Source organism: Platalea leucorodia (genome assembly GCF_965183815.1).
Source record: "Platalea leucorodia genome assembly, chromosome: 11".
Taxonomy (NCBI): Eukaryota; Metazoa; Chordata; class Aves; order Pelecaniformes; family Threskiornithidae; genus Platalea; species Platalea leucorodia.
The window spans coordinates 21,754,833-21,780,274 of record NC_138833.1 but is presented as its reverse complement, the minus strand read 5'-3'; the positions used below and the strand labels follow the sequence as shown (position 1 = coordinate 21,780,274).

At 54.1% G+C, this 25,442-nt stretch overlaps 2 protein-coding genes across 3 annotated transcripts; one reads left to right on the top strand and one right to left on the bottom strand.

The window, feature by feature from the left end:
• Nucleotides 1-223: 223 nt before the first annotated feature.
• On the bottom strand, nucleotides 224-16,532 carry FAF2 (Fas associated factor family member 2). Its single transcript, XM_082324400.1, has 11 exons — nucleotides 15,815-16,532; nucleotides 8,583-8,651; nucleotides 8,002-8,136; nucleotides 7,275-7,351; nucleotides 5,971-6,109; nucleotides 4,556-4,641; nucleotides 4,384-4,475; nucleotides 2,831-3,008; nucleotides 1,740-1,911; nucleotides 1,373-1,516; nucleotides 224-897 (listed from the first exon to the last, which is right to left on the bottom strand). Exons 1-11 carry the CDS (start codon nucleotides 15,875-15,877, stop codon nucleotides 715-717), a joined length of 1,338 nt encoding a protein of 445 aa, XP_082180526.1. The 5' UTR covers nucleotides 15,878-16,532; the 3' UTR covers nucleotides 224-714.
• A 79-nt stretch (nucleotides 16,533-16,611) lies between these two features.
• On the top strand, nucleotides 16,612-24,629 carry CLTB (clathrin light chain B). 2 transcript variants are annotated; one of them, XR_014229441.1, is made up of 6 exons: nucleotides 16,612-16,884; nucleotides 19,089-19,135; nucleotides 21,005-21,122; nucleotides 21,425-21,536; nucleotides 22,052-22,204; nucleotides 22,513-22,633. XR_014229441.1 is itself a non-coding variant. In XM_082323838.1 (5 exons), exons 1-5 carry the CDS (start codon nucleotides 16,701-16,703, stop codon nucleotides 22,682-22,684), a joined length of 633 nt encoding a protein of 210 aa, XP_082179964.1. In that variant the 5' UTR covers nucleotides 16,612-16,700; the 3' UTR covers nucleotides 22,685-24,629. The 2 variants fall into 2 exon arrangements, 1 of the variants encoding a protein (XP_082179964.1); XM_082323838.1 differs by lacking the exon at nucleotides 22,052-22,204 and having other exon boundaries at nucleotides 22,513-24,629.
• Nucleotides 24,630-25,442: the final 813 nt, after the last annotated feature.

Below are 25,442 nucleotides of genomic sequence, written 5' to 3'. Positions count from 1 at the left end.
TGACCAATGCAAGGCCAGAAGTTAAGCGAACGCAGGGTGCTGTGAGCGGTAACTCACCGGTGCTGGGTCGGGGCAGGGGGCACAGGCAGAAAGCATCGGCACAGACATGCTAGAGGCAGAGTTTATTACACTACGCAGGCTAAGAACCCTGGGCAAGACCCCACACAGGTAAGAATCGAAGCAGCTCTTTATCAAAAAGTTAATACTATAGTCAACCCCGTTCTCCTTTGGTCATTACAAAGCAAGAGAAATATTAAAAGAAAGATATTTATACACAGAGGGAAGCTGAAGAGATTCTGTCCAGCCCTTCCCCCCCACCCCGCTCCCAGCACATTCGGGTGCCCGCTCTTCTGGCTGTCAGGAGCAGCAGAGTATCGAATCTTCACAAGATGTCAGGTTGTTGGGGTTTTATTATTATTGTCATCAATAAAAGCAATAATTACCAAGAGCTGCCGTTCCTGTTCCTCCCCAGGGAGGGCGGAGGGGCAACACCAGCTCCCCTCCCTCTCTGCCCTCCGAGCGTAGGGGGTGGCTGTGTACACGGGTGTGCGAGGACGCGCGCACGCCTCCTCTCGCCAGTGCACGCACACAGCACAGCTGGCACAGGCGATGTGGTCTCTGATCCCTCGTTTGTACGCAGTCTTTTTAAAAAAAATATTGTATTATAATAATAATATGAATTTCTCTTTCCATTTTGTGTCTTCTGGAAAAGTGTCAATCGTCCGTGAGGTCCTGCACAAAGAGGACTTCCGTGTGGCTGAGTCCGACCTCCTGCAGCGTGGGTGGGTTGGGCCACTCCTCTGTAGGGAGGCAGGGCAGGACACGGCGAGGGAAGTTGGCCTCAATCTGGAACTTTTCAGGGCTTTCTTTCAAGGAGAACAAGAAGTCGTGGATCACCTGGGAAAGAACCACAGAAATAACTGCCAGCTGGGGGAGCAATGGCACAGCCAGACTGCATCCATGGCATCTCACGGGGGGAAGGTTACCAAATTTGCACCATCGCTGCATCGCAGACATGAGACAGCCATTTTCTTAGCACGCGTGAAACTGGACTTGTCACAGAGTAGCTGGGGAGTCCAGACACTGTTTCTGGCTCTTCCTACACTCGTATTTAACAGGGAGCAACAAGAGCCTCAGCTTTTCAGGAGAAGAAAAAGTTTCTTCCATTTTTTTCCCCTCTAACTTCTCTCTCTTAAGCTGGTGGGACCAGGCCCCGAGACACCCTCCCCACCCAGAACAACTCTGCCTGCTGAGGCTCTCGAAGGCCGCCATTTGGCCAAGTCCAATGGAACCAAAGCTTTGCTGAGCCACCCGGAGAATCTCTTGACCCTCTTTTACTCTGGGAAGCCCAGCAGCTCTGCCCCAAGCTCACCGTCAATGACTGTGTGAAGTGGAATCGCCGCTCCACTCTGGAATCGTTAGGCAGCTTGAAAATGATCTTAACGCTCTCTGGGTCATCGGGATGTGGTTCGGGAGGAAGGCATTCGGACTTTCGCTCCTTCTCCTCCTGCAGCGTCTGCAAAGTAAGGAGGGAGCAGGAGCAACGGGCACGCGCTGAACTGACCTTTGTGCTTGCCCCTTGCAGCACAGCCGCTCCAGGAGGCTCGGAGGACGCTCGGTCCCCGAGCGAGACAAGGAGCTCCAATCTGACAAGAAAGCCCCGCTGCGGGCACTGCTCCTACACAACGCGAGCATCCGACGGGGCACGGCGGCCTCTCCAGCAGTCAGGCTGCTCTCACCTGTCGCCGCCTCTCCTCTGCTAGTTTCTGCTGCTGCACTTCCTCCTCCTTCTTCTTCTTCCTCTCCCGTTCCTCCTTCTTCTTACGTTCCTTTTCCTGGTCCGCACGCAAGGATGCCAGATACGCCTCGTCCTGCTGCTGCCTCAGAACTTGGGTTTGGTTCCTCTCTTCCCTGCAAACGTGAGCAGGGAGCGGTCAGGGCTGGCAGGCCCTACGGCGAAGGCGTGGCAGGCTGAGGGCAGACCGGAGGGTGCAGGTACAGCCTCCAACTCGTAGGAGCACACCCATCAGGTAACGCCTCATCTGGACTACCACGAGCTCCTAAAAACGCAAACCGAGTCTCCACCGTCCCTAGCACACAGACTGTTTCCCTAGGTTGAGTGGAAATGAACTGAACATAAAAGACTTCTCACCCACTGCAGACAGACAGACAGCACATAAGCAGTGCCCAGGATTTCTGCCTCATACTTGAGACTCTTCACAGTTTTATCTCCTTCAGGTAATTCCTTGCACATTTCAGAAACCAGAGGCATCAAAATGTGTTGCTGGGTCCCCCACTGAGACCGTGGGGCAGAGGAGGGGCAGACAGAAGACCAAAAGGTGGCATCCTACTTTGGACACAGCCTGCAAATCCCTACAGAGTTATCAGGGCCTGGAGCTCGTGCTCACGAGGCACTGCCAGAAACGCAGCCAGAGTTCAGGACAGCCAGCCCAGGCAGCAGCGCCCGCTCTCCTCCCGCCTGCGGACACCCGCTCTCCTCCTGCCTGCAATGCCTTTGCTCCCGCTTGGCTCCCACTGGCTCCTGTCCAAACTTTACCCGCAAAGCTCCAGTACGTAGAAAAGAGTAGGGCACTCACCCCCACCTTTCAGTAGTGGGCCGGTGTGGGCAACACATCCAGCTCCCTGGCTACAGAGTGGCCTGAATTTATGGACCAATGATCCCACCGGGAAGAGGAGAGCCCGTGGGCTGCGTTACAGAACGCGAGATGCTGAGCTACCGGCCTACACGTGGTGTCTGGAGGGAGGAAGGGGGCAGAGCAGAGCCTGTTTCCACAAGGTCTGCGTTACTGGAGCTCAGGTCCCGTCATACCTTTCCAGGCGTTCGGACACCAGATAGGTCTGGTTGGCATCCATGATGAACATCAGTTGATTAATGAGGTCATCAGCCTGGATGAGGCCTTCTAGCCGCCCAACTACCGTCATTCTGCGATCCTTCAGCATAATCACAGCCAGGAATGGGTACGTGTTCTCTCGCAGAGCCTGGGAGACTGGGAAACAGGCACAAACACCACCCTAACTGCCCCATCCAGAAGGGTCAGCAAGGGGTACAGCACAAACGCTTTCGCCTCAGGCTCCATTTTGTCAAACTAAACCCTATAAATTAGCAAAGGGAGGAAGTGGCTTGGAGCGTAGAGACTGAAGGGAAAAAACAAGCTTTCAGGTAATCAAAAACATTCTCTCTAATTCAAGCAGGAAGTAAAATGCTCTGAACGTCCATTCAGAATGGGACAACAAGCCTTGGGTTTAAACTGCAGGAAGAGAAACACAGGTCAAGCACAGGGAAACACTTGCTAAGATGATTAAGGATGGCTGGACTCTGGAAGATACTGTCATGGGGAAGGTGACAGTGTCCATCCTGGACATTTCCGAACAAAATTAGGTTGTTTCTGCCAGCAGCAGGCTCTGTCGCGAGGCAGGGGATGGAGCAGATCAGGGGCTTTTAAGTTACTGTTCACCTATGGCTGCTGACCACCTCCTCCTTAAAACACACACGGCATGAACTTGGAGCCGTCATTACCAGTGGGGCCCTCCAAACTAAATCAGAGCACCCAAGGGTTAAACGACAGGCCACGATCCCTTCCAGCTCTGCTTTCTAGGCCGTGACTCCAAAGCTTTGCAGCAACAGAACAGCAATGAGTAAAAGAACGTCTCCTTAGAAAGCCATTCTTTCAAGGTGTCGATAGCTGGTAGGTGAACTACGAAGCCAAGAATGACCCAGATTTAGTACCAGAACTCCTGGCCTCTCCTGCCATGAAACAGGAAGGGTCAGAAGTGACACAGGAGGCACGAACAGAACTTTGGGAAAAGGCTCCATCTGAAGCAAAACCCTACCAAAATGCCAGCAGGCCAGGTATCAACAGCTCTGGAAAAACAGTAGTTAAAAGGACCTCACTGTGGACTTTCGAGAAGACAGAGAGACTGGGTGTGGAGTAAAGACAACTGCCTCAGAAAGGGAAAGAACGCACCTAACAAGTCACTCCTGGCCTCAGGTGCAATATGAGCCCGTGTTGAGGGCACAGCTTGTTTCTGCACTCAGGTTAACCCTCAGCACACACCCACCAGCTCCCACTAACAGGGCACTGAAAGCAGCCTGAACGCCCTCAGCAAAGAGCACGCAACTGGGACTGTCCAGAAACATACGGAACAGGGGAGGGGAAGAGCAGAAGGTATTTCCCTGGCGTCCAACCGGGCCCTCTGAGATACCACACAGAAACCAACACGTATTTCCCCATGCAATCCTGAAATCTCTTGTCCACTTGCACAAAAACCAACAGTGTGTTTCACGCGTAAATTTGTCAAAGAGCATTTGGTTTGTTCCAGAGATGGGAGGGGACAGGTAAAGCCCAGGAGGGACACACTCACCTCTGTATCCCTCTGGTTTGTTGGTTGAGCAAGCCCAGAAGAGCATTCTAGTGTTTATGAGGGTGATCACCTCAGGTACGCACAGTGTATTGCTAGGGGATGAGAAGAAATCGTGTGAATGAAGCTGCATTTAAAGTGCAAAGGTAACTATTTGGAAAACTCTCCTACCTACCGGCAGAATTCATCAGTGTCTTGGTGGTCATCTCCATGAAGATAAACCAACAGGAAGCGCAGCTCCCGCTTGGCATCGTTCAGTGCCTTGGCATAAGAGCAGAGGAGGTAAAGTTACAGGGTCTCTAGGCGAGGGGAAAGTGGCACCCACAAGACTTGCGTGGCACAGCTCAGCAACATTTACCCAGGCCGTTACCCTGCCACTAGCGTGGTTTTAACGAAGCAGCAGTGGAGGATGAACCCATCAGACCTTCCGACTAAACCCTCGTTTAAGGGGGGGTATGATGGTGTTTTCACACCCCTTTCAGGATGTGGCTTTGGAGAACACTGAACTCCGAGCAAAGCCAGGTAGGCGACTGCACGGATTGACACCCCCCGCCGCCCCGCCGGGCTCAGCCAGCAGCCAAGAGCCCTCCTTCATCCCTCGGACTCACAGCTGAGGCTGAGCCTTCCACTCTAGCCTGTACAGGACACAATCTTCAGACCACATCAAATGAAAACACTACTAAAAGAAGATAATTCAATAATGCTGCAGGCCCCAACAAAAAACCAAACAAAAACACAGCAATGAAAAAACCCTTTTTGCATCTACTTTCTGGATTCCACCCACCCGAGAGCATTTCTTAACAAGACCGCAGGATAAGCTTACAATAGGCTCCCTGTTTTACTGGCACTGTGTTTTGGTAGCCTAACCATTCCGTGGTTATTTAAGTTTGGATTCCAGGCAAGACAGAGGGGCCTAGAAGAGCTGCGGAGGCAGCGAGCTGCGTCGCTGCGCAGCGTGGAGCAGATACAGACTCCACATTCCTCTCTGGCACTCGGGAAGCAGTGCTGATCCAACTGTCTGCTGGGCCGCACTGCAGGAGGCCCTTCCCTGGGCAGGGCTGAGAGAGGCTGCAGAAGAGGCAGTATCCATTGGGACGTCCCTCTTTTACAGAGGGGCCACCAGCCCAGATCTAACACATGGAACTCTCACCTCCCGTAATTGCTTGAGGGGCTCCCTCTCTCAATTTTGAGGTCCCACACCAAGTTCTGGAGTTGCATCGTAATACAAGCCCAGGCAGTCAATCCCAATTTGGTGAACAGAAGGACAGACTCTGGCATAGCACATCAGTTTATAGAAACAAAGGGAGGATGACAAAGAATAGCTGTTGGCTACAGAGCCACGCAGACGGTCGAGGAACAGTCAGAGCAGCTTTGCTTTCCAACTTTGCAGGCTTGGCACGTCATCAAGCCTGGCAGACACTGGTTTTCCAACACCCTTGTTTACTAGCTCTCCGTTACCCTGTTAGAGTTTGGGGACCAACACCGGGCTTTTAGATGAAAAGTGATTTTGCCATGTAGGCCCTGATACCATCTAGCAAAATCCCCACTCTCCATCTCCCCAGGATCTATGCACCAACGTGTGACACTGACCTGGCTGTAAGTTCCCTGGTAGAAGACAGGGTGTATCCTCCCATATTTTTCCTCAAACATATGAATAAACGAAAGAATGTCACCCACTGGGTCAGTGACCCGACTACGAGGATCGGGGCGTATAAAACGCAGAGCAAACCTAGGAAGGAAGCAAAGGACACTGGAAATCCAGCTTACTGACTTCCCGAAGAACAGGTTTTCTTTTCCACAGACAGTCACTGGTATTCATAAGGAGGAAAAAAAGTCACAGCTGAGACCCTTGAACATTTATAATCATAACCTCAACTGCCACCTGCTCCAAACTGATACCATTGCTACAGAACCCCCCCAGTCAAATATCCTCTCATGCCAGGCATCAGCAAGTATCTGAACTCTGTGTGATTAACAGTTTCAACTTCCTCTGAAGCATCAGGCATAAGCCACACCAACAGCATGAGGTTTGAGGAATTTAGTCAAAAACGGGCTGTTAAAAGCCACAGTTTTGTCCAGATAACTTTGAAAACTGCATTTCTGCTATTCCAAGACTAACAATTCCAGAGTGCAAAGAGCTGAAGAAAGAGAACATTACACTAGGAGTCCAATGAAGACAGAAGAAACAGTCATTCCTCTGAGGCTGAAAAAGCTTAACTGCAAGGCAGATATCAATGTTGTTTAGTTCTATTGATGTGTAAAAGTTACACTGAACTTTGGAAAAGTCTTTAAGGGGGAACAAAAAGTAACACAACAGGGGAAACTGCCAAAACAACGCAGATGGCAGGACTGCTGGATATTTACCACCTTTCACCATTCCCTTTTCTCTCTATCAATGCTGTAAGGAGGCAAGATGAACTAGCCCTTCATGGGAGTCAGGGGAGAAGAGGCAACAGACACCAAAGGGGAAAAAGCAGAGGTGTTTACAGTTTGGGTTTTGCCAAGTAACATCGGGGGATTAGGGCAGGTTAACCTGCAGCCCAGCCCAATGGGACACGATTCTGATCACGCTGTTTGTCCAACAATACCGGACAGTTTGACACTGTTTTGCATCCCCTTTGTGTGGCACTCAAACTGTAAAGCTGCGTGGAGTTAGAACGCCAATTACATAGTTCATTTACAGAGCTGCAAAATGCTAATTTTCTCTGCAATAAGATTTATTTCTTGCTAAACAGTGTAGGAACTTTACAAGGCTACAGATAAAGCCAGTTGAGCAAATAAATGGAAAATCTGCCATTAGACTTACAGATCCAAGTGACAGAGGTACAGCCAAATCTAAGCTAGAGCGTGCCTTGATGCAGTCAATACATGAGTCAGCACAAAAAAGTACTTACCTAAATATATCAAGTAATGTGTAATAGGTAAATCGGAATGGAAGCATTATGAAGTAGTAACCCCATCCTAACAGGCCCTGCAATTACAAACAAAGAATTAAGCAGTCTCCACCCCAGGAACAGACCCACTAAAGCAGAGTGTCCACCAGCATCAAGCTCACAGGCCCACACAGGAGTATCAGTGCTCTAACCGCTGCAAAAAACCTCAGCAATATTTCACGGCTTCGGACACGTCAAATCAAATATAAGTGACTAACACGGTTCATTCGGAATTCAGCGTGACAAGGCTGAAAACCGGCGTCACTGACTATTTGAGCAGCAACACTGTTGCTCTGTGCTAATTTTCTTAACTGTACAAAGGGATTACCAGCACCGAGTCTTCCAGGTGCTCATGCAAATTTGTTTGTGAAACATTAATGCAAGTAATTGATAAGGAAGGGACAGTCCTTTGCTCCACCTGAAGCGATCAAAAAGCTTTACTACACCACAGCAAGACAGTCTATGACCCAAAGAAGGTCATTTCATACTGTGAATCACACCATGGAGAAAATATCCACAGTAGACAGAGGCTGAAGGAATAGCTCTACATTTTGTTTTCAGAAGATAAAATATTTAGAAAGGAGATAACAGCATACAGAGAAAACAATTCCTTTCCCCGCTTGCAAGTTCCAGTGTTCACAAAGAGTCACCCAAGAAGCGGGACAAAATCCACTGTAAGATAACTTGCCCTTGGCTGTGGCCTTGAGACAACGTAGCTGTAGATCCTGTGGTCGGCTGTATTGACCTGCAACGGCCGCGATGGAGGAGGATTAAAGACACTTGGGACACCCTCTTGCTCATTCAGTCGGTCCTGTACAGCTGCCTTTGACACAAGAAAGAGCAAAGGGAGGTTTCAGACATTTAAGGATGGCAGAAAATACTTTTTTTTTTTTTTTTTAATACTTTGGACACTAACAGTAGGTATTATCTGTCCACAGCCCCAGAGCACTGGACAAGCACAACCCATTACAAACCTCAACCACCAATACTCTTCCGTACGGAAAGCCTTCCTCATGGCAGCTCGCACACACGCGCTACGGGAAGTTACGCTACGTGCCAGTCCAGCGATTGTTCACAACCCCAACAACTCTGCTGTGTACTTCTGAAACCAGCTCTCCCAATGCATCAAGGTACTGTTATAAAGAGCTACTAGTGTAAATTCAGGGGTTGACAGATTAATCCTTACTGGTAGGGCCCCCCGCTCCCTGCGGAGTACTCTGTTTAATCCAGGTACTTGGAAACCGCTACAAATCTTATCTGCAGTGGTACCTCTATGTTCCAGTTGTGCTGCTCCAGTGTGTGACGACATTGGTCCATGGACTCTATGCCGGTCAAGTCCTAAAGGAGGAGAATAAAAAGCAGATGAGCGCCAGGGAAGTGCTGTATGTTTACTGTTCTTTGCAACACGTGAGCGCAGACAGGAGTTCCACAACACATTTAAAAAAAAAAAAGAATATTATGGTCAAGTGCCCTGCTCTCAGTTTAAGAGCAGAGCAACCCGAGGCAACCCACATCTGTAAATACACAGGAGGCCTCCAAGAGGCCTTTGCACTCTTCCAGCATCAGCCAATTCTCAGCAGTGCCCAAGGTCTGTTACTACAACTGCACTCAGCCCAGTCAGGAGTCTAACACAATATTGCCTGCAAGTTTCATCTGGAAGGATACGCCAGGCCCATGCCCTCAAACATCACCTCAAAGCATCAACTTAAAAGACAAAGCATTTCGGAAAACCCAAGATGACCTTTTACTTTACTCACTGCAAGCATAAACAGAGACTAAAACCAAAATGAGCCAGGCACTAAGGTAGTGTTTCCCAGCATCATGGAGGATTCTATAGTACAAAAATAAAATCCAGTCCAATACAGACAGGATCCGAAACAGAAAACAGTCCAAACACACCAGCAGACCTCAAAGCCACTGGGCTCTCATATCAACATTTGGGAAGGTGTATTTAACCCCCCTGCCACCAGAAGTTCTGCACAAGAGCTCACACAACAGTACTTGTTATCACGGGAAGCCACGGCAGCACCTCTTGAATGGAGACAAATCTTTGCTGAGGTGAACATCTCTGTCGCTGCGCCAGAGAAACACATCTCCCCCACGCCACTCGCTGTAAGGTATCCGAACGGACGTTTCAGGTTGCGTACCGCACCTATCGTCGCAGAGCCGAAGCACGCACTTTCACAGGAAAGCATAAAGCCACAAATGTGCTGGCACTACCCTTTTAACAATCCTTTCAACCAGTCAGTGAAAGACCATGACAGGTGGCACCATTAGCAGTGCTAATGTGAAGGAAACTACTGTTATTTTAAAATTAAAAAGAGAATTTTTTTTTAATAACTGGGCTACAGAAAGCCCAGAAAACAGTTATACCTTCAGAAACAATTATTTAGCTTGGATACAAGATGGCAGAAGCAACGACAATCAGTGTCACAAGCAGTGTAACAAAGTCAACATAAAAACGATAAAGGGAGACTGTTGAAATATGACAATTTCTCCAGCAAGGTCATTCCTGACGAGAGAACTCCACAGATTCTTTACACGTCACGTCTTCACCTGGTGGCTTTCTCTCCAGACACCTCCCCAGCCAGCTGGGGTAACACTCCAGAGGGTGAATCTCCCTCGGTGGCTCAGGGATCGAGCTGAGAAGCGGCTGCTTTCCCACTGGACTGCTACACTGCTGACCCACAGAGGCCGTGCGAGCTGAGCTACACGAAGCCTTGCCTGTCCTCTGCCTGTCGGTTCCACGCGTGCTTCTCTGCGGCACCTGGGAAGGTCTCAGCCACGCAGGAGTTTGGCAAAGAGCAGGGAACTTTTGCTCCCTGGGTCTGTCATACAGCAGAGCACAGCTTTTCAGCAGCAGGCAGCCTACGATGGTCGCAACCGCAGAGCGGTGACTTGATGTAAATCCTCGCGCGCGGTTTTTATTACACCTTGTGATCCAATCCACTGTTAGCAAGCTGTTTTAATTCTACTCGCCAGTTTCTTGCTTCAGTTAAAAGCCCCTGAGGCAGTCTTCACAAGCCGACCATTTAAGAACGCACTGAATTGTATTTTTACTGGAGAAGGATGGTGCGTCTACTCCCTTCCCTGCCCCCATCCATACATTCCACGTGCTATTTCCAGGCGAGTCACACTGTGGACAAACACCCTATTCAGTCTCTGGGCTCAGTTCAAACTTTTGAGCATTTCTCGTCTTCTTTCTCACGAAGTCTCCACAGATCTCTACCTTCTCCCCAATCTACTGGGCAAAAATCATTGTTTCATTCTGCTGTGCAGAACCGGATTGTTCAAAGTGTTGTTGACATTAACTATGCAATTACAGTCGCTCAGAAAAAAGCACTTCAAGTCACTGCCCAGTGGTGCATAAATATTTATTAAAAAGTAAGTCTGCAACAAGCCTCACAAGGGAGCACTACAGAAGTGAATTTCATAGAAGAAATGAAGCTCAGTGAACTCCGCTGTCGCTGCCAGGACACCTTCGTTTATCATTCAGCTTCACAATTTAGTGTTTTAGTTTAATTATCTTTCTTTAAAGATGTGCTTCACTGAGTAAAATTTAGGTTTTCTATTCCAATTTTTTTCACCCCAAACTCCTACAGAAGGCACTTCATTGTCCTTTCAGAAGGACATCTTAAAAGGCACTTGCAATTTACTCAATTACTTCATTTTACAACGGAGTCACAATGCGTGTATTTCAAAGCCTTGAAAGTCTTCTGATCACCGTTCCTTAACACCCTGGAAATTCTGCTGGTGTTTGCAAAATCTACAAGATTCAGAAACTCATTCACACCTTTGTTTCTAAACAGCTGGATTATCGCTCAGCACTAATAATAGGGCTTCACGACTGAACATTCCCTCCTTTTTAAATTATGCAAAATGCTTTAGCAGTTTTAGGTCAGAAAGCAGCACCAAAGTAACAGCCATGCAGAACTATCAACAAACATTTAATGAGAACTGAATCACCGCAGCATCCACAAGACCTACTGAGCTCCACAGAGACAGGCTAACTTCATCCCTGCCCGACCACCGTTACGGAGGCAGGCGTGCTGTCGGTCAGATCTCAGCCTTCTACAACAGCACTTCTCCACAGAGGTGAATCTACATTTTTTTTCCTTCGCATCTTTATGCGGTCGCTCTCAACACAAGACAGAAGTGACAAAACCACCCCAGCAGCACCGTGCCTCACACTCCCACCACTCTTCTGAGCAAGGAAGCTGCACAATTAAACGCTACAGGAAAAAGAAATTGCCCGTGCAAAGGCAGCTTTTAAAACTGAACACCTTTTTGAATGTTACTTTGACATGCTCTGTAAGACAGACACACAACAGTTCCAGGATGTTCTGGAAGACACATATGGGTTCAGAACAACTCGCACTCGCTGTAAGGAACTGCAGGAAGACAGTTCAACTGCCAGTTTAGACAACGCTTGCTGGTAAACACCGATACTCTTCGTTATCATTCCCAACGACCATTTATACTGTTATCTCCATACCTTCTACGGCCACTGCTTCACCTCAGTCACAGAAACAGATTAGAAACTGGAAACACCACATTATTTCCACTGCACCAGTTATAGCATTTCTGGTGAATCTCCTGGCTAGCTGCAAACTGCATTATTCACATGCCAGGCAAGCAAGCATGTTCTTAGTATCTTAACTATTTTAGTATTCTTAAGGCTAAGAGAACAAACAGTATCCTCAAATCAGTCACTAACTGCTACTTTCCTGCTCGCTGAAGCCTCTCATTAGCTGCCTCAAAGAGTATGTATCTTACACAGACATAGTAAGTAATAAAAAGATAAGGCTCCCTGTAGTTAAAATTAATCCCATTAAACTAGCGCCCTCAAACCTTCAAAGAAATGTAGATCCAAGCTCGAGACACTGGATAATATTTAGAAAACAAAATATTAAGTACCACAAATGCCAGGAAAATTCAACACCCTTCTCGAACACCACTCAAAGCAGACTGCTACCCTAAAACATACTGAAGCTGTTGCTGGATATAATTATTTGCATCTCTCACCTTTGAGACTGCTTAGAACACTAAAATCTTCTCAATACAGAAGTAGTGGAAAGTGCAATACCATGCTTCAAAGGCAGAAGGAATACCCCTGAGTGGACAAAGGCTGTAAACTGGACTTACGAAACTGTTGCCTCTGCAGATACGCTCGTATGTTGAAACACAGCATAAGAGATGCAAATCCAGAGGACTGTAACTGGCACTGCTCTTAATTCCCAACCCACTGCCAAATTCCAGAGAATTATGTTTCCAAGGGTAGAGAACATCTGACTTCAAGCAGCAAAAAAGCCTTTAGTGAGAGAGTTTCTCTTTGCATATTACAGCAAATGCCTTTATGAGGCTTTTGATCAATACGCAGTACACCGAGTAGGAAAGATGCCTGGAGTTTCTTCTTTCCGCCTTCTTCTTTAAATTAGAGATGTTTTCAGTCCTGAGCATTTTGTTTTCCCCAGTTGAAGTCAGAGATGGTATTGTGAGTGCTAACTTTTTCCTTTGCAAATAACACTCCATTACTTTACATTAGCATATTATAACGTCAGCCATCAGCCCAAGCGTAATGGGCACAGATCAATAACAAGATCCTACAAAAGCTGCTCTGCTGTTTCTTCCATCTCCCAAATGGAACTGTATCTCCACAGCTTTAAGCTGTTCACATCAAGTTTCTCTCTACAGATGTCAAGACAGCCAACTCTTGACAGATGAAAAATTTAGATGCTTTTATGCCTTTACATTAGCCAAAGCTTCAGGAGTAAATGGGAGGCTGAAAGCATTCAAGAGTGCTTTGTTGCTTTTATTTCAAGTTTATCCCAATTATCTCTCCATATTGGTACTTTTTTTTTTTCACTCCATTAACCTGCCATAGCAGGGTGGCAGAGAACTGTCCTATTCCAGCCCTGTCGGTAGGAAGCGAGCTGCTACTTTCACCATTCTGCCAGCAGAGCTGTTTCTATGAGCACTACCAAAACCCATCAAGCAAACATCAGTGGAATTAATGCAAATTTAAACTGTAACCCCGACAGCTTGGGCCACAAACAGGACAGCAGGCATTCCCCCCTCTACCTTGGAAGGGGCAATTGCCAGCAGAAGTAGGATAAACAGCGTAGGACAACAGCATCTTCACACAGAACAGCTGTTTGCTGGGTGAATGGCAGTCTACAGCTCTTGCTCAATGCCTCCCTTCTGGCTCTCCATTTAATTGCAACACTACTGAGAGCCTTCTGCTATTGCTTACCCCGTCTTTGATATCCCCGCACCCTTCTTTCCTAGTCTGCTCTCCTGCTTTATTCACACTGCAGTGGCATGCTGCCTTCTGTGGAACCACAATGCTCTGCCACCACCAAATATCGTACAAATTACTTATGACAGTGCATCACAACAAAAGTGTAAAGTTATCTTTGAAAACATCTGAGTGTTCCCTGTGAAGACAGCAGGAATCCCTGGAAGGTTTACAAACTATAGCTGTAGCAGTGTTTTGCAGCAATAGCAATGTACAAATGTTTTTAGTGAGACTTAGCCATCCTCTCCAAACAGCAAATGCTATTTAACAGAGTCCAGCTGAAGGAAGCAAGAAAAAACTCTTTTCCAGGTGATGTACTCTATCTCATTTCAAAGAAACAAGCAGGACTGCACACCTGAGACCCTTTCAGCCAGGTGTGAAGTACCAAAGCAGAAGGACTCACTGGTGAAGTCTGTCACTAGCCCAGCCCTGATGGAAAAGCTAATCCCACATACCCCAGGGGACAGAAAAATGAGAGAATCCTGGTATCAAAGCCTTCTGGACCACAGCTTTCACATCAGCAGCTGTTTTCTAACTGAAAATTTTTTCCCCTTTATAGTCTAAGGAGCATTTCCCTCCACTTCACACCAGGGCTCCACAGGAAGCTGGACTAAAACCTGAATCCCTCCTCCTGACTCCTTCTCCTTCCCCTCCAGCCCCCAGCCTGCTGTCCATGGCAACACCAGGTAGCATTAGGAAACAGGATTCTTTAGTTTCACAGCTGCCCACAGGGTTTTGAAAATAGCAACAGGGACACTGATGAGTGCAGCTGGTCCTATCTGTCCAGATTCAGTAGATTAATAAGTACTATGATATCTTACAGCAAGAGAATGGGGGCTGGAGGACAGCTTTTGCACATATATATATATAACTGCAGCATAAAGCAACAGCTTAAACCTCATATACTTACCAGAGAAATGGTAGCATTGGGAAAACAATTGTTAACATTGCTCTGCCTCCTTTGTCTGTAAGTTAAGATTGCCCAACCAGCTTAACTTGCAGTAAAGATTTAGAGAGGATATCTGTAAAAAACCTATTTCTTCATAGCTATAGTCACAGAGAAATACTGCAGTACATTAATTACTCCAGGAGGTTGTTGAATCCCCCTGGTTCAGAGGTAAAGGCTTGGCAAATGTCTGTCTGGAACAATGAGGAAGCCCTGCACCTATCTCAGCTGTGGAAGGCAGGGCTGGATGCCTCTGAAGTCCCTTTAAGCCCTATAATTCTACAGTTACCTCACACCAAAAACCGCAAAGCACAGCATTAAAAAAATGAATACAAAGCAACAAAATCAAAGAAAACACTCTTGAAAGTAAATATTGTATTTGTAAAAGAGCTCTGCAATCCAAAGAACACCACACAATGCCCTGCAATTCAGAAACAAACCCAAGACACCTAAAGATAATTTTCATTGGCCAGCATGTTTAATTACTTCTCACTAAGCAGCCCTAAGTATTTCAACTCCACAGCACTGTTTTCTCCCCAACAAGTCACATCTACAGATTGTTTTTTTTTAAATTATTCAACTGCTGCAAAGCCCCGAGGCCCTGGCAAACCAAAGGTTAAACAACCCAGCCCGTGTTATGCAGCAGACAGCGAGATTAGATCATTGCAATCCCCAGTGGCCTCCCCCCCAGTAGGCAATACCAAACAACGAGGGTTAGAAACAATTTTTCGAGAAACCACATTCCATAGAAACCCACTGGCTAACCCTCCCAAGACGGCAGGAAAGGTTCTCCCATTCACCACTAACGACAGGAGAGGGAATTTTTCAGACTACCTCATTAAAATGGCCGGGACTTACCGAGGAGTTTTTCCCGTATGGAGATAATGGGGTTTATTCAGCAGTCACTTCCTGCCTCCCCAATTAGCGATGACAGAACACCCTTCCTAATGAAGCGCTCGGGGCACGCACAGCACCGGCCGGCCCCTTCGCGAAGCCCCAGCCCGGGAGAGCCCAAAGCCCGGGGAGCCCGAGCCCCACACAGCAGCTTCGCGTGCCCCCGCCAGGCCCGGGACCACGGGACTCTCTCCCCTCGCCCCCCACCCCCGCACCGAGCGAGGCCTGCCCCGGCTCTCAGTGAGCCCCGTACGCCCCCCGGGCCCGGCGCAGGCCGGCAGGGCCCCAGCGCCGGCGGAGCGGGCCCGGCCCAGCCCGTTCCATGCCCGCACGCCGCCTCCTCCGCTCCCCCCGACGCGGCACCTGGAACTGCAGCAGCTTCTCGGTCTGCTCCGCCGTCAGCTCCCGCTCCTCAGGCGCCGCCATTTTGCTGCCGCCTCTGACCCGCCGCTCCGTCACTCTCCGGAAATGACGTCTCCCACCCGCACTTCCTCCTGGGCGCGCGCGCGCGCGCCAGGCGCCGCTGACGAAGCCAATGGCCGTTTATCGGCCGCAACCGGAAATGCTCGAGCGCGTTCCGGAAAAAGCCGAAGTGTTCCCGGACCGATCCGGAAATGCACGAATCTCATCGGGGGGGGGGGGGGGGGGGAGGCTCGCCGCTCTCGGGTGTTTCCGACGGGCGCACGAAGAGTTCCGAAATGTGTCGAAAGCCGCTCGGACGTTTCCGGAGCTTGGGGAGGGCGGGCGGGGGGCTGCCTTTGTCTGTGGGAGCGGATCCCCCGAGCGTGGGCCCGGAGCGGGGAGGCGGGCCGGAGCCTCGTGGGTTGGGCCGCCTGTCACCGGGGCGGCCTGTCCCGGGCACCTCCCGTCCCGCCGGGTCGCCCGTCCACCGGCGGCGGCTCCACCCAAGATGGCGGCGGCGGCGGCCGCCAGCCAAAATGGTGGCTGCGAGGGGCCGCCCGCTCCCGCCCCGCGGAGCTACGGGTGGGGACGGTTCCCCGGGACCACGGGCCTGCGAGCCCGGCGGGAGGCGGCCCAGCAGCTCCGGTCCCCCATGCCCGCCCCGGGGCCGTACCGGCAGCGGCTGGGCCCCGGCGATGAGGCGGGCGGCGGCACCGCCCCGCCGCTGATGTCAGCGCGGCCGCCCCGCCCGCCGCCGCCGCCGCAGTGACAGCTCCGCCCGGGCCCAGTCGGGCCCAGCCCAGCCGAGCCGCGCAGCCGGAGAGGGAGCGGGGCGGGCGGGCCGGCCATGGCCGACGACTTCGGCTTCTTTTCCTCGTCCGAGGGGGCCGGCGCCGAGGAGGACCCGGCCGCCGCTTTCCTGGCCCAGCAGGAGAGCGAGATCGCGGGTATCGAGAACGACGAGGGCTTCGGGCCGACCGACGGTGAATCGGCCACCGCCCCCACCGGGCAGGCGGCCCCGGCGGAACCGGGTGAGCGCCGCGCTGCGCCGGGCGGGCACGGCCGGGGGCCGGCGGGGTCCGGAGGGGGCTGGCAGCCCGGGGGTGTAAAGGGGGACTGTGCCCCCGTCTTGCCCCGAGGGCAGGGAGGGGGTCCCTCCGGGGGGACCGGGGTTCCCCGTGGGATGCGCTGCACCCCCGGTGGGCAGGCGATGGGGTTCCCCAGTGGAGCTGCATCCCAGCAAGGGCTATGCTTGGTCCCGGAGGGCTCGATGGTGGGGTCCCCCCTCAAACCTTAGGATGTGGGGTGAATCCTGAGCAGGGACTTGCCAGCTGTGGGGCGATTCCTCCCCCGTGTACTCTGGCTGGGTTCCCTGGGTTGGATGGACCCCGTCTCCATGACTCAGTCCTCCCAGGTAGGGCAATGCGAGAGACGTCCAGGCAGAGATGAAGAGCAATGACAGTCCTGTGGCTGTCCCCGCAGACAGGAGAGCCCTTTGGGGTGCAAAATGGAAGGCATTTCCATTGGGGACATTGCGGTCCCAGCCCCTGCAGGTAGAAGGTGCTAATCCTGATCTCTTGCCTCCAGTCTGTGGGGAGTTTTCCCCCTGTACTCGGCACTGGCGAGGCCGCACCTCGAATCCTGTGTTCAGTGTTGGGCCCCTCACCACAAGAAGGACATCGAGGTGCTGGAGTGTGGCCAGAGCAGGGCAATGAGGCTGGGGAAGGGTCTGGAGCGGCTGAGGGAGCTGGGGTTGTTCAGCCTGGAGAAGAGGAGGCTGAGGGGAGCCCTCATCGCTCTCTGCAACGGCCTGAAAGGAGGCTGGAGCCGGGGGGGTCGGTCTCTGCTCCCCAGGAACAAGCGATGGGACGAGAGGGAACGGCCTCGAGCTGCGCCAGGGCAGGTTTGGGTTGCGTATTAGGAAAAATTTCTTCCCCAAAAGGGCTGTCAGGGCCTGGCCCAGGCTGCCCAGGGCAGGGGCTGAGTCCCCATCCCTGGGGGGATTTAAAAGATGGGTGGATGTGGTGCTTGGGGACATGGTTTAGTGGTGGGCTTGGCAGTGCTGGGTTAATGGTTGGACTTGATGATCTTAAAGCTCTTTTCCAACCTAAACGATTCTATGACACTGGCAGGTAGCAGGGGCTCAGGGTTTGCTCTTCGCATGGACGTGGGGATGCTGCTGCCACACTACTCTGACTCCTTCCCCTAACCCAGGCCCACAGGGCCTCCTTGTACTGGCTGTGGAGCAGCGGTTTCTCCTCTCCGCACACAGGGCTGCGGAGGCAGACCTGGGCCCGACGAGGTGTTGACAGCCATGGTGATAAATGCAGTCAGACAGGCTGGAGCTGGGTGTAGTCAGAGCTGCACCGCGGGGGCGAGCACTGTAGGGACGGCGCTTGCCGGAGCTGCGCCGTGGCGGTGCGGCTGCCTGTGCCTGCAGCTAGCCGGCTGGTAGAAGCCCTGTGGTCGTCAGAGCTGTGGCAGCTCAGAGCCTGGAGTCCACCTCCTTTCAAAGCCTCTTCTCTGCCTGGCAGTGCAGAGCCCCGCACGGGGCTGGCCTTGTGGCCCTGGTGTGCAGCTTGGTGTCCGCTGGAAGGGAGATGGGGCTGTACCCAGCTGCGGGTGTCGGTGGTGCCCCATTCCCAGCCCTAACCTTGCAGTTCGTCCCAGAGGCATGCCCCCAGGAGGGCTCTTGAGGACCTTGGCATGCACGCCTGCCCTCCTCCCCTGATGGAGCACACTGCAGTGTTTTGTGGGCTCTGTCCCTGGCAGGGCTGCCTTCCCGTCGCAGCCCTGCACTGCTGGGCGCTCGGCCGACAGCTTCTGGGTCAGCTGTCTGTGTCTATCGGCAGCCTCCGCCTGGCCGCTTGCAGGTTGGGGTTGGTCAGGTTGTCTTTCTACAGTGAGAGCACCTGCCTGTGTCCAGCCCCGTGCCTGGAACAGTTTCCCTAATCTTCAGATAAGATAAAACACCAGTGAAAACACCATAAATACGTAAATGCCTGGAGAGGCTTGTCTGGGAGAGAGAGAAGTGCTGGCTGAATCCCACCAAGGACAGGAGACCATGCGGCCTGGCCCACATATGTGGGGCTGTTGTGGATGGATGTGCTGGGCTGGAAATGGCACAGCCAAACTCCCAGGAACGGATTTGCTTCAGTTTCATGAACACCAGCCCCTCTGGGATCACCTGCAGCTGCCATAGTTGTGTTTGGTTTTCTCTCTTCCTTTTTTCTAGCTGGTTTCCAGAATGGAGGAGCCACTGTCAATGGAGATGTCTTTCAGGTGAGAGCTCAGCCCCTTGTCCTGGCCCAGTGGTGCTAAGGGGGATTGGGTGGGTATGAGGCCAGCACTCCACGGCTCTGCCCCCAGGATTGACTGGACTTTGCTATCCAGCCCCAAAACAGCTATGGTGCTCCTGGGAAGGTCTGGGTCTCGTGGGGGAGTCCTGGCTGCTCCATTCTCACCCCTCTTTGAAGAGAAGCTTGGTCCCGCCTGCCATGACCTGCCCCAAATCTGTTTGCAGGTGGCCTGTGCCCTGAAGGCGTGCCTGGGCCCTAAGAACAGGTGACAAATCCCCCATTCCCCACAGAAGCCCCCTCGCTCCAGCCTGGGTGGCTCCTGGAGGCCTCCGGGGCAGTCAGGAGCATCTCCTGGCAGAGTCCGGAGCCAGGACAGGGCTGCCGTGGGACACTCGCTTTGCTGTGGCCTTGCTGCCAAGTCCTGGCAGCCTCTCCCATTAAACCCATGGCAAAGGGTGTTTCGTGGGGGCCACCCGCCTGGGTCTCAGCTCCCTCTGGGAGCCCAAAGCCCAGCTCTGCGGGCTACAGGAGAAGCTGTGCCAGCATCTGACAAGCCTTTCACCCCACTCAGTGCCCAGCGGTGTGGCATGTGCATTGCCCGTGCCTAGTTTATGGGATGATAATCACATTAGAGATGGGACAGACTTAATTAGATTGGAGATCTTGGGGGAGAGCCGTAATCCCATTGCTGAGCTCGGTGTCGGGCTGGGCATCCTGGCCAGCGGAAGGTGTTAGGAGAGGTGCTGAGCCAGCGTGGTGCTGGGCCTGCTGGGAGCCATACCGGCAGCTGGGCTCGGAGGAGGGAGGGAGGCTGGTGTCCAGGCAGAGCTGTACCTCCCTTGGGCCCTGCCTCTCCCCGTCTGTTCTGGCCAAGCCTGTAACGACGCTCAGTCCTGGGGCTGCCTCGGCTCAAGCCAGGGCTGGAGAAGCCCGGTGCTGGTGGGGAGCATGTCACAAAGCTGGTGGCTGTCCTGTGCCGTGGGGCTGCCCAGAGGACACGAGAGCTGTGTTGGCAGCGAGCAGCAAGCTGAGGAGGGTGTTGTGGTTTAACACCAGCCGGCAACTAAGCACCACACAGCTGCTCACTTGCTCACTCCCCCGGCGGGATGGGGGAGAGAACTGGAAGAGTAAAAGTGAGAAAACTCATGGGTTGAGATAATAACAGGTAAAGCAAAAGCCGTGCATGCAAGCAAAGCAAAACAAAAGAAGGAATTCATTCAGCCTTGAATCGGCAGGCAGGTGTTCAGCCGTCTCCAAGAAAGCAGGGCTCCATCACGTGTAACGGTTACTTGGGGAGAGAAACGCTATCACTTCGAATGTCCCCCCCTTTCTCCTTCTTTCCCCCAGTTCTATTGCTAAGCATGACACCCTGTGGTGTGGGACAGCCCTTTGGGCAGCTGGGGGCAGCTGTCCCAGCCGTGTCCCCTCCCAGCTCCTTGTGCCCCCCAGCCTCGCTGGTGGGGTGGGGTGAGAGGCAGAAAAGGCCTTGACTCTGGGTAAGCGCTGCTCAGCAATAACAAAAACATCCCTGCGTTATCAACACTGTTTCCAGCACAAATCCACAATATAGCCCCATACTAGCTACTATAAAAAAAATTAACTTTGTCCCAGCCAAAATCAGCACGGAGGGGAATGCTGGGAAGCCTTTCTGGGTGGCAGGGCCTGGGAGCTGGGACAGCAGCCGGAGCAGCGCTTTGGGGACACTGCCCCAGATGTCCTGGGCTGTCACACTCCCTCCCTCCCTCCTGTCTTGGCTTGACTGAGTGCTGGGAGCGTGGAGCCCTGCTTTGAGGTGGCTGGGCTGGGCTGTGGGAGGAACTGGTGCTGATGGTGAGGTGCTTGTGTCCTGCAGGAGTCCAACGGCCCCACGGATGCCTACGCAGCCATAGCCAAGGCTGACCGGCTGACCCAGGAACCCGAGAGCATCCGCAAGTGGAGAGAGGAGCAGAAGAAGCGCCTGGAGGAGCTGGGTGAGACCCAAGGCCGTGTGTGGCCACGCTCGTGGCACCTTGTGACGTGGCAGTGGGTGCCCTTGGGGTCCCTCGCTTGGCGGTGACCCTGCTGCATCCCAGAGAGGTGTCTCGTGCCCCACGCCCTGTGGGTGCTCCTGCCAAGGACCTGCTGTCCTTGGGGCAGTGACGCCTTTCCGACAGGACTAGTGGGGATCGGGGACAGGCCTGGGGGCTGCGGCTGTCCTGCCTGCCGAGGGGCTGCCCAGCAGAGCCAGTGGGTGCCAGTCTGGCTGATGGGGTCTGTCTCGCCCTGGCCTTAGATGCGGCATCGAAGGTGACTGAGCAGGAATGGCGTGAGAAGGCCAAGAAGGACCTGGAGGAGTGGAACCTGCGTCAGAACGAGCAGATGGAGAAGAACCGGGCAAACAACAGGTATGTTGGGCTCACCGTGGCTGCAAGGGCCGCGATGGGACCTGCTGTGCAGCCAGATCTGCCTTCCTGGGATGTCTGGGGGCCTCTGTCCCCACAGCGGGGCCCAGCCCTGCGGGGATGGAGCTTTGGCAGGCAAGGGGAGAGGCCCCAGGGCTTCGAGCGGCTCTGGTGGCTGCGCAGAGCCACCCTGGCTGGGACCACACTGGGATCACAGTGGGATCTCTGTGCCTGCTGCCCCCGGCGCGGACCTCGCATCGGGGCAGGGTTGGGGCACCGTCTGTGCAGCCCTGCCGTCACTGGCAGGTTTTCCTGGTGCCGTGTATGCTGTGATGAGCGGGTCACGCTCTGTGGGAGGACGCTAACCCCCTCTCTGTTTCTCTCTTTCTAACCCTCTGCCTGCCTGTCTGCTCTGCGCTCTCTCTCTGTCTGTGCCTCGGGGGCTAGGATCGCTGACAAAGCCTTTTACCAGCAGCCGGACGCCGATGTGATTGGCTATGTGTATGTGCCTCTTACAGACCGTATCCTGACCCGCAGGGTCTGGGGGTCCTGGCCCCAGCACTGGCTGCCCAGCCAAGGGAAGGGGGGATGCTGGGAGGTACTGGGCCCTGGTGAGGTCCCAGAGGGAGGATGCTGCAGCTGAGCGTCTCCAAATGGTGGAGTCTTAGGAGGCAAGTGGAGCTCCTGGAAATACCCCTGTAGGGACTGGTTGAAGTGGCAAAGCCATGGGGTCTTGTGCCTTTTGGGGCGGAGAAGTCTTGGGAGCAGGCAGACACCCCCATGCCCCTGGATGAACGATATCTTGGGTGAGTGCAGCCAACAGCAGCCTTGAGCATCGTGCGTCTCCGGATCCCGGAGGACGCTGAGCTCATCGGCTGGAGCAAGGGGACAGGAAGCGGGGACACGAGGGGTTCCCAGACAGAGGGGAGGGTCTCCTTGGAAAGGGTTCTGCCAGTGACAACCCTCAACGTCTCCGCAGGGCCTCGGAGGAAGCATTCCTGAAGGAGTCCAAGGAGGAAACCCCGGGCTCCGAGTGGGAGAAGGTGGCCCAGCTCTGTGATTTCAACCCCAAGAGCAGCAAGCAGAGCAAGGATGTCTCGCGGATGCGCTCGGTGCTCATCTCCCTCAAACAGACGCCCCTGTCCCGCTAGCTGCCGCCTGGCACAGCCAGGAGCGTGGCAGGGCAAGGCCAGGCTCACCGAGCCGGGCGGTTTCGTGGGGCCAGCCCACGGGGGGCCTCCCCCTGCCTGCTCCCTGGTGTGCACCTGGGCTGTGCTCGAGTCACCGGTTGTAACTCTCCCCATGGTTTTCCTTTGCTTAAAAGGTGCATCGGTCTCTTTTTACACTTATTTATTACTTTGGCATTTTCCCCGGGAAGCGACACTGGGTGGCAGAGCTGAGTTAGCAGGGAGCCCCTGGCCTGGGCTCTGCGGGGAGGTTGTGCCCAAGGGCCCGGCTCAGTGAGAGGGTGAACACCCCACCCCGTGTTCCCCCCCTCACCCCTGTGCTGGGAATAAACCTGCCTGCGGCTGTCCTGGCGCTGGGCGAGCGCAGGCACGGCAGCCCCCCTGTCCTAGCCCCGACGCAGGGATCCTAGTGGGATCCCTGGCTCCCATCTGCCTTTCCGGCAGGGTTTAGAGCAGAGCCAGCTGCAGGGCTGGGAGCATGGAGGAACAGCCCTGACTCAGCTCCGCACCCCAAGGTTCTGCAGGGAGCACGGCCGCAGCGGGATGCTGCTGGGCTAGCAGGGACTGAGGAATGAGAGTGCAGGCACCCAGGCTGGGCCAGGACTGCCAGCGGTTGCCCCAAGACCAGCAGACCTCTCCCCAGCCTGGCTGTGCACCCTAAAAAAGCTGCCGGGGCTCCGAGCAGCAGTTGCAGTGTCCGTGGCCCATCCGTCCTGCAGGGCTGCTGGTGCCAGGCAGCGTGGTGGTGCAGGGCGCTGGGAAGGGGCCACGGGGCGAGCGTGCAGGATGTTTTGTGTCCCTCCCTCAAGACCGCCAGCAGTTGGGAATGTGGGGTGCCAGGCTTCGGGGGCCCTTGGCTCTGCTCTGCTCCTTCCCCTGCTACTAGGATGGGAGATGGAGGCTGTGTGGTTGCAGGGAAGCAGATAGGAAGGTCTGGCTGCTGTGGGGCACATTGAGCCCCCAGTTCCTTAACCCAGGGGCCCAGAGCAGGATTGGGCAGAGTTCTGGTGCTGGGGCTTGTGCTGTCCCTGGAGAACAAGCTGCACATCTGTCTGCAGCTGCTCTGTGGCTTCTCTCTGGCCCCCGCTGGATTTGTGCACCTAAGGCAGCGTGGTGAGATGCCTCGGTCCCCCTCCCCGCCCCGCAAGGCACGCGCTTTCCAGCGCAAACACCGGCTTTCTCCCCTCTGCTTGGTGGGGCCAGCACCAGCCCCTCCAGCTCAGGGACCCAGCCCTGGAAACCTGCAAAATTCCTGCGTATCAGGAGCGGGGCAGCCTGGAGCTTGTGCCCTGCGTCTGGCCTGCCGGCGGCTTGGGAAGGGCTCGCAGCAGCGGGTTGGGGGGACATGGAGCAGAACCCACAAAACATTTGCTTGAGCCTCGCTGCAGAGGCCTCCTCAGCCGAAAAGCAAGTATGCAGAGCTCTCCTGCCCTGCAGCTACAGCTCCACGAATTGGGAAGGTCACCTGCCCTGCTGCTGCAGCCCTCGTGGGGTGACCGGGCACCCCCGGCTCCGGGGCATGGGCTCAGCAGCGGGCTGGGAAGGGAGATGGGTGCGTAGGGAGTCGCTCGGTGTCGTGTGCTGGGATTGTGCCCCCCTTGTCCATAGGGCTCCTGCTCTGTCCCCCTGCGCTCCAGCACGCGTAGGCAGCTCTGCTGCGGCGCGGGATGGACACCGACGCAGGATACCTCGGGACGCGGCTGCCTGCCTCTGCCTTTCACTGCAGAGCAGCGGGAAGCGCCTCTGGTTGCTTCCTCCAGCCCCCACAGGCAGCCAGACCCCCCCCCATGTCAGGCAGGGGCAGCCAGCCCCAGGGGAGCCGTGCCCGCAGCTGTTCTACACCCCCTCGGCTTTGGTATCTGTGACTGTTCAAATCACCTGTTAAAATAAACCGACATCTCCAATCCTACGGGGCGCTGTCGTCTTTCTGCTTCAGCCACACACATGTGTACGTTTAGGAAAACCCACAGCCACTAAGCCTCCTGCGGAAAGGACAGGGCTGGAGGAGAACCACATCCTACAGGAAAAAACAGGAGCGAGGGGAAGGGCCAAAATCAGCGGCCGCAGGACCAGGGGGGCTCTGCTCTGCCCCCAGGGCGCTGCGAGCTCCTGCTTGCCCAGACGGGGGGCTGAGCTGCTCCCCAGCCCGCTCTGCCCGTCTGCAGGCTGCCGAGGGATCGCACTCGCGCATCTGCCCACCAGCTGCCTCTCGCACCCCTGCCCCAAGGTGGCCGGGCTGGAAGTGCCAGCGAGGCAGCCAGAAGCGGTTTCTTCTGGGAAAGCCGTGCTGAGCAGGCAGCCAGCCAGCAAAGGCAGCGCCCCGGGCTCCCCGGTGCAGCTCGCCCAGCTCGGTGCCGGCGATGGCTTGTCCCCCACCCTAAAATTTCAGCTCCAGTGGGCAAGAGCCTTCCCTTTCTCCTTGCCGAGGCCCACCGGCACCATGGTTCCCCAGACAGGACAAACCAAGCGCTCGTTCACGGGCAGAGCGAGTTTACCCCTCGCCCTGTCCTCTGGAGCTGCCTGTAAGGGCAAAGCGGGATCAGCACGCTGCCAGGCAGCCGGCTGCAAAGCCACCGCAGGCCAGGGAGTGCCGGGGCGCAGGCACCAACACGCAGACACCCAGAGAGCGAAGCCTGGCAACGCCCCGGGCAGCTCAACGCGAGGAGGCACGGCAGCAGGGTCAGCAGGGTCTGCTACAGGCAGGCACGAGCTGCCGCAGCCC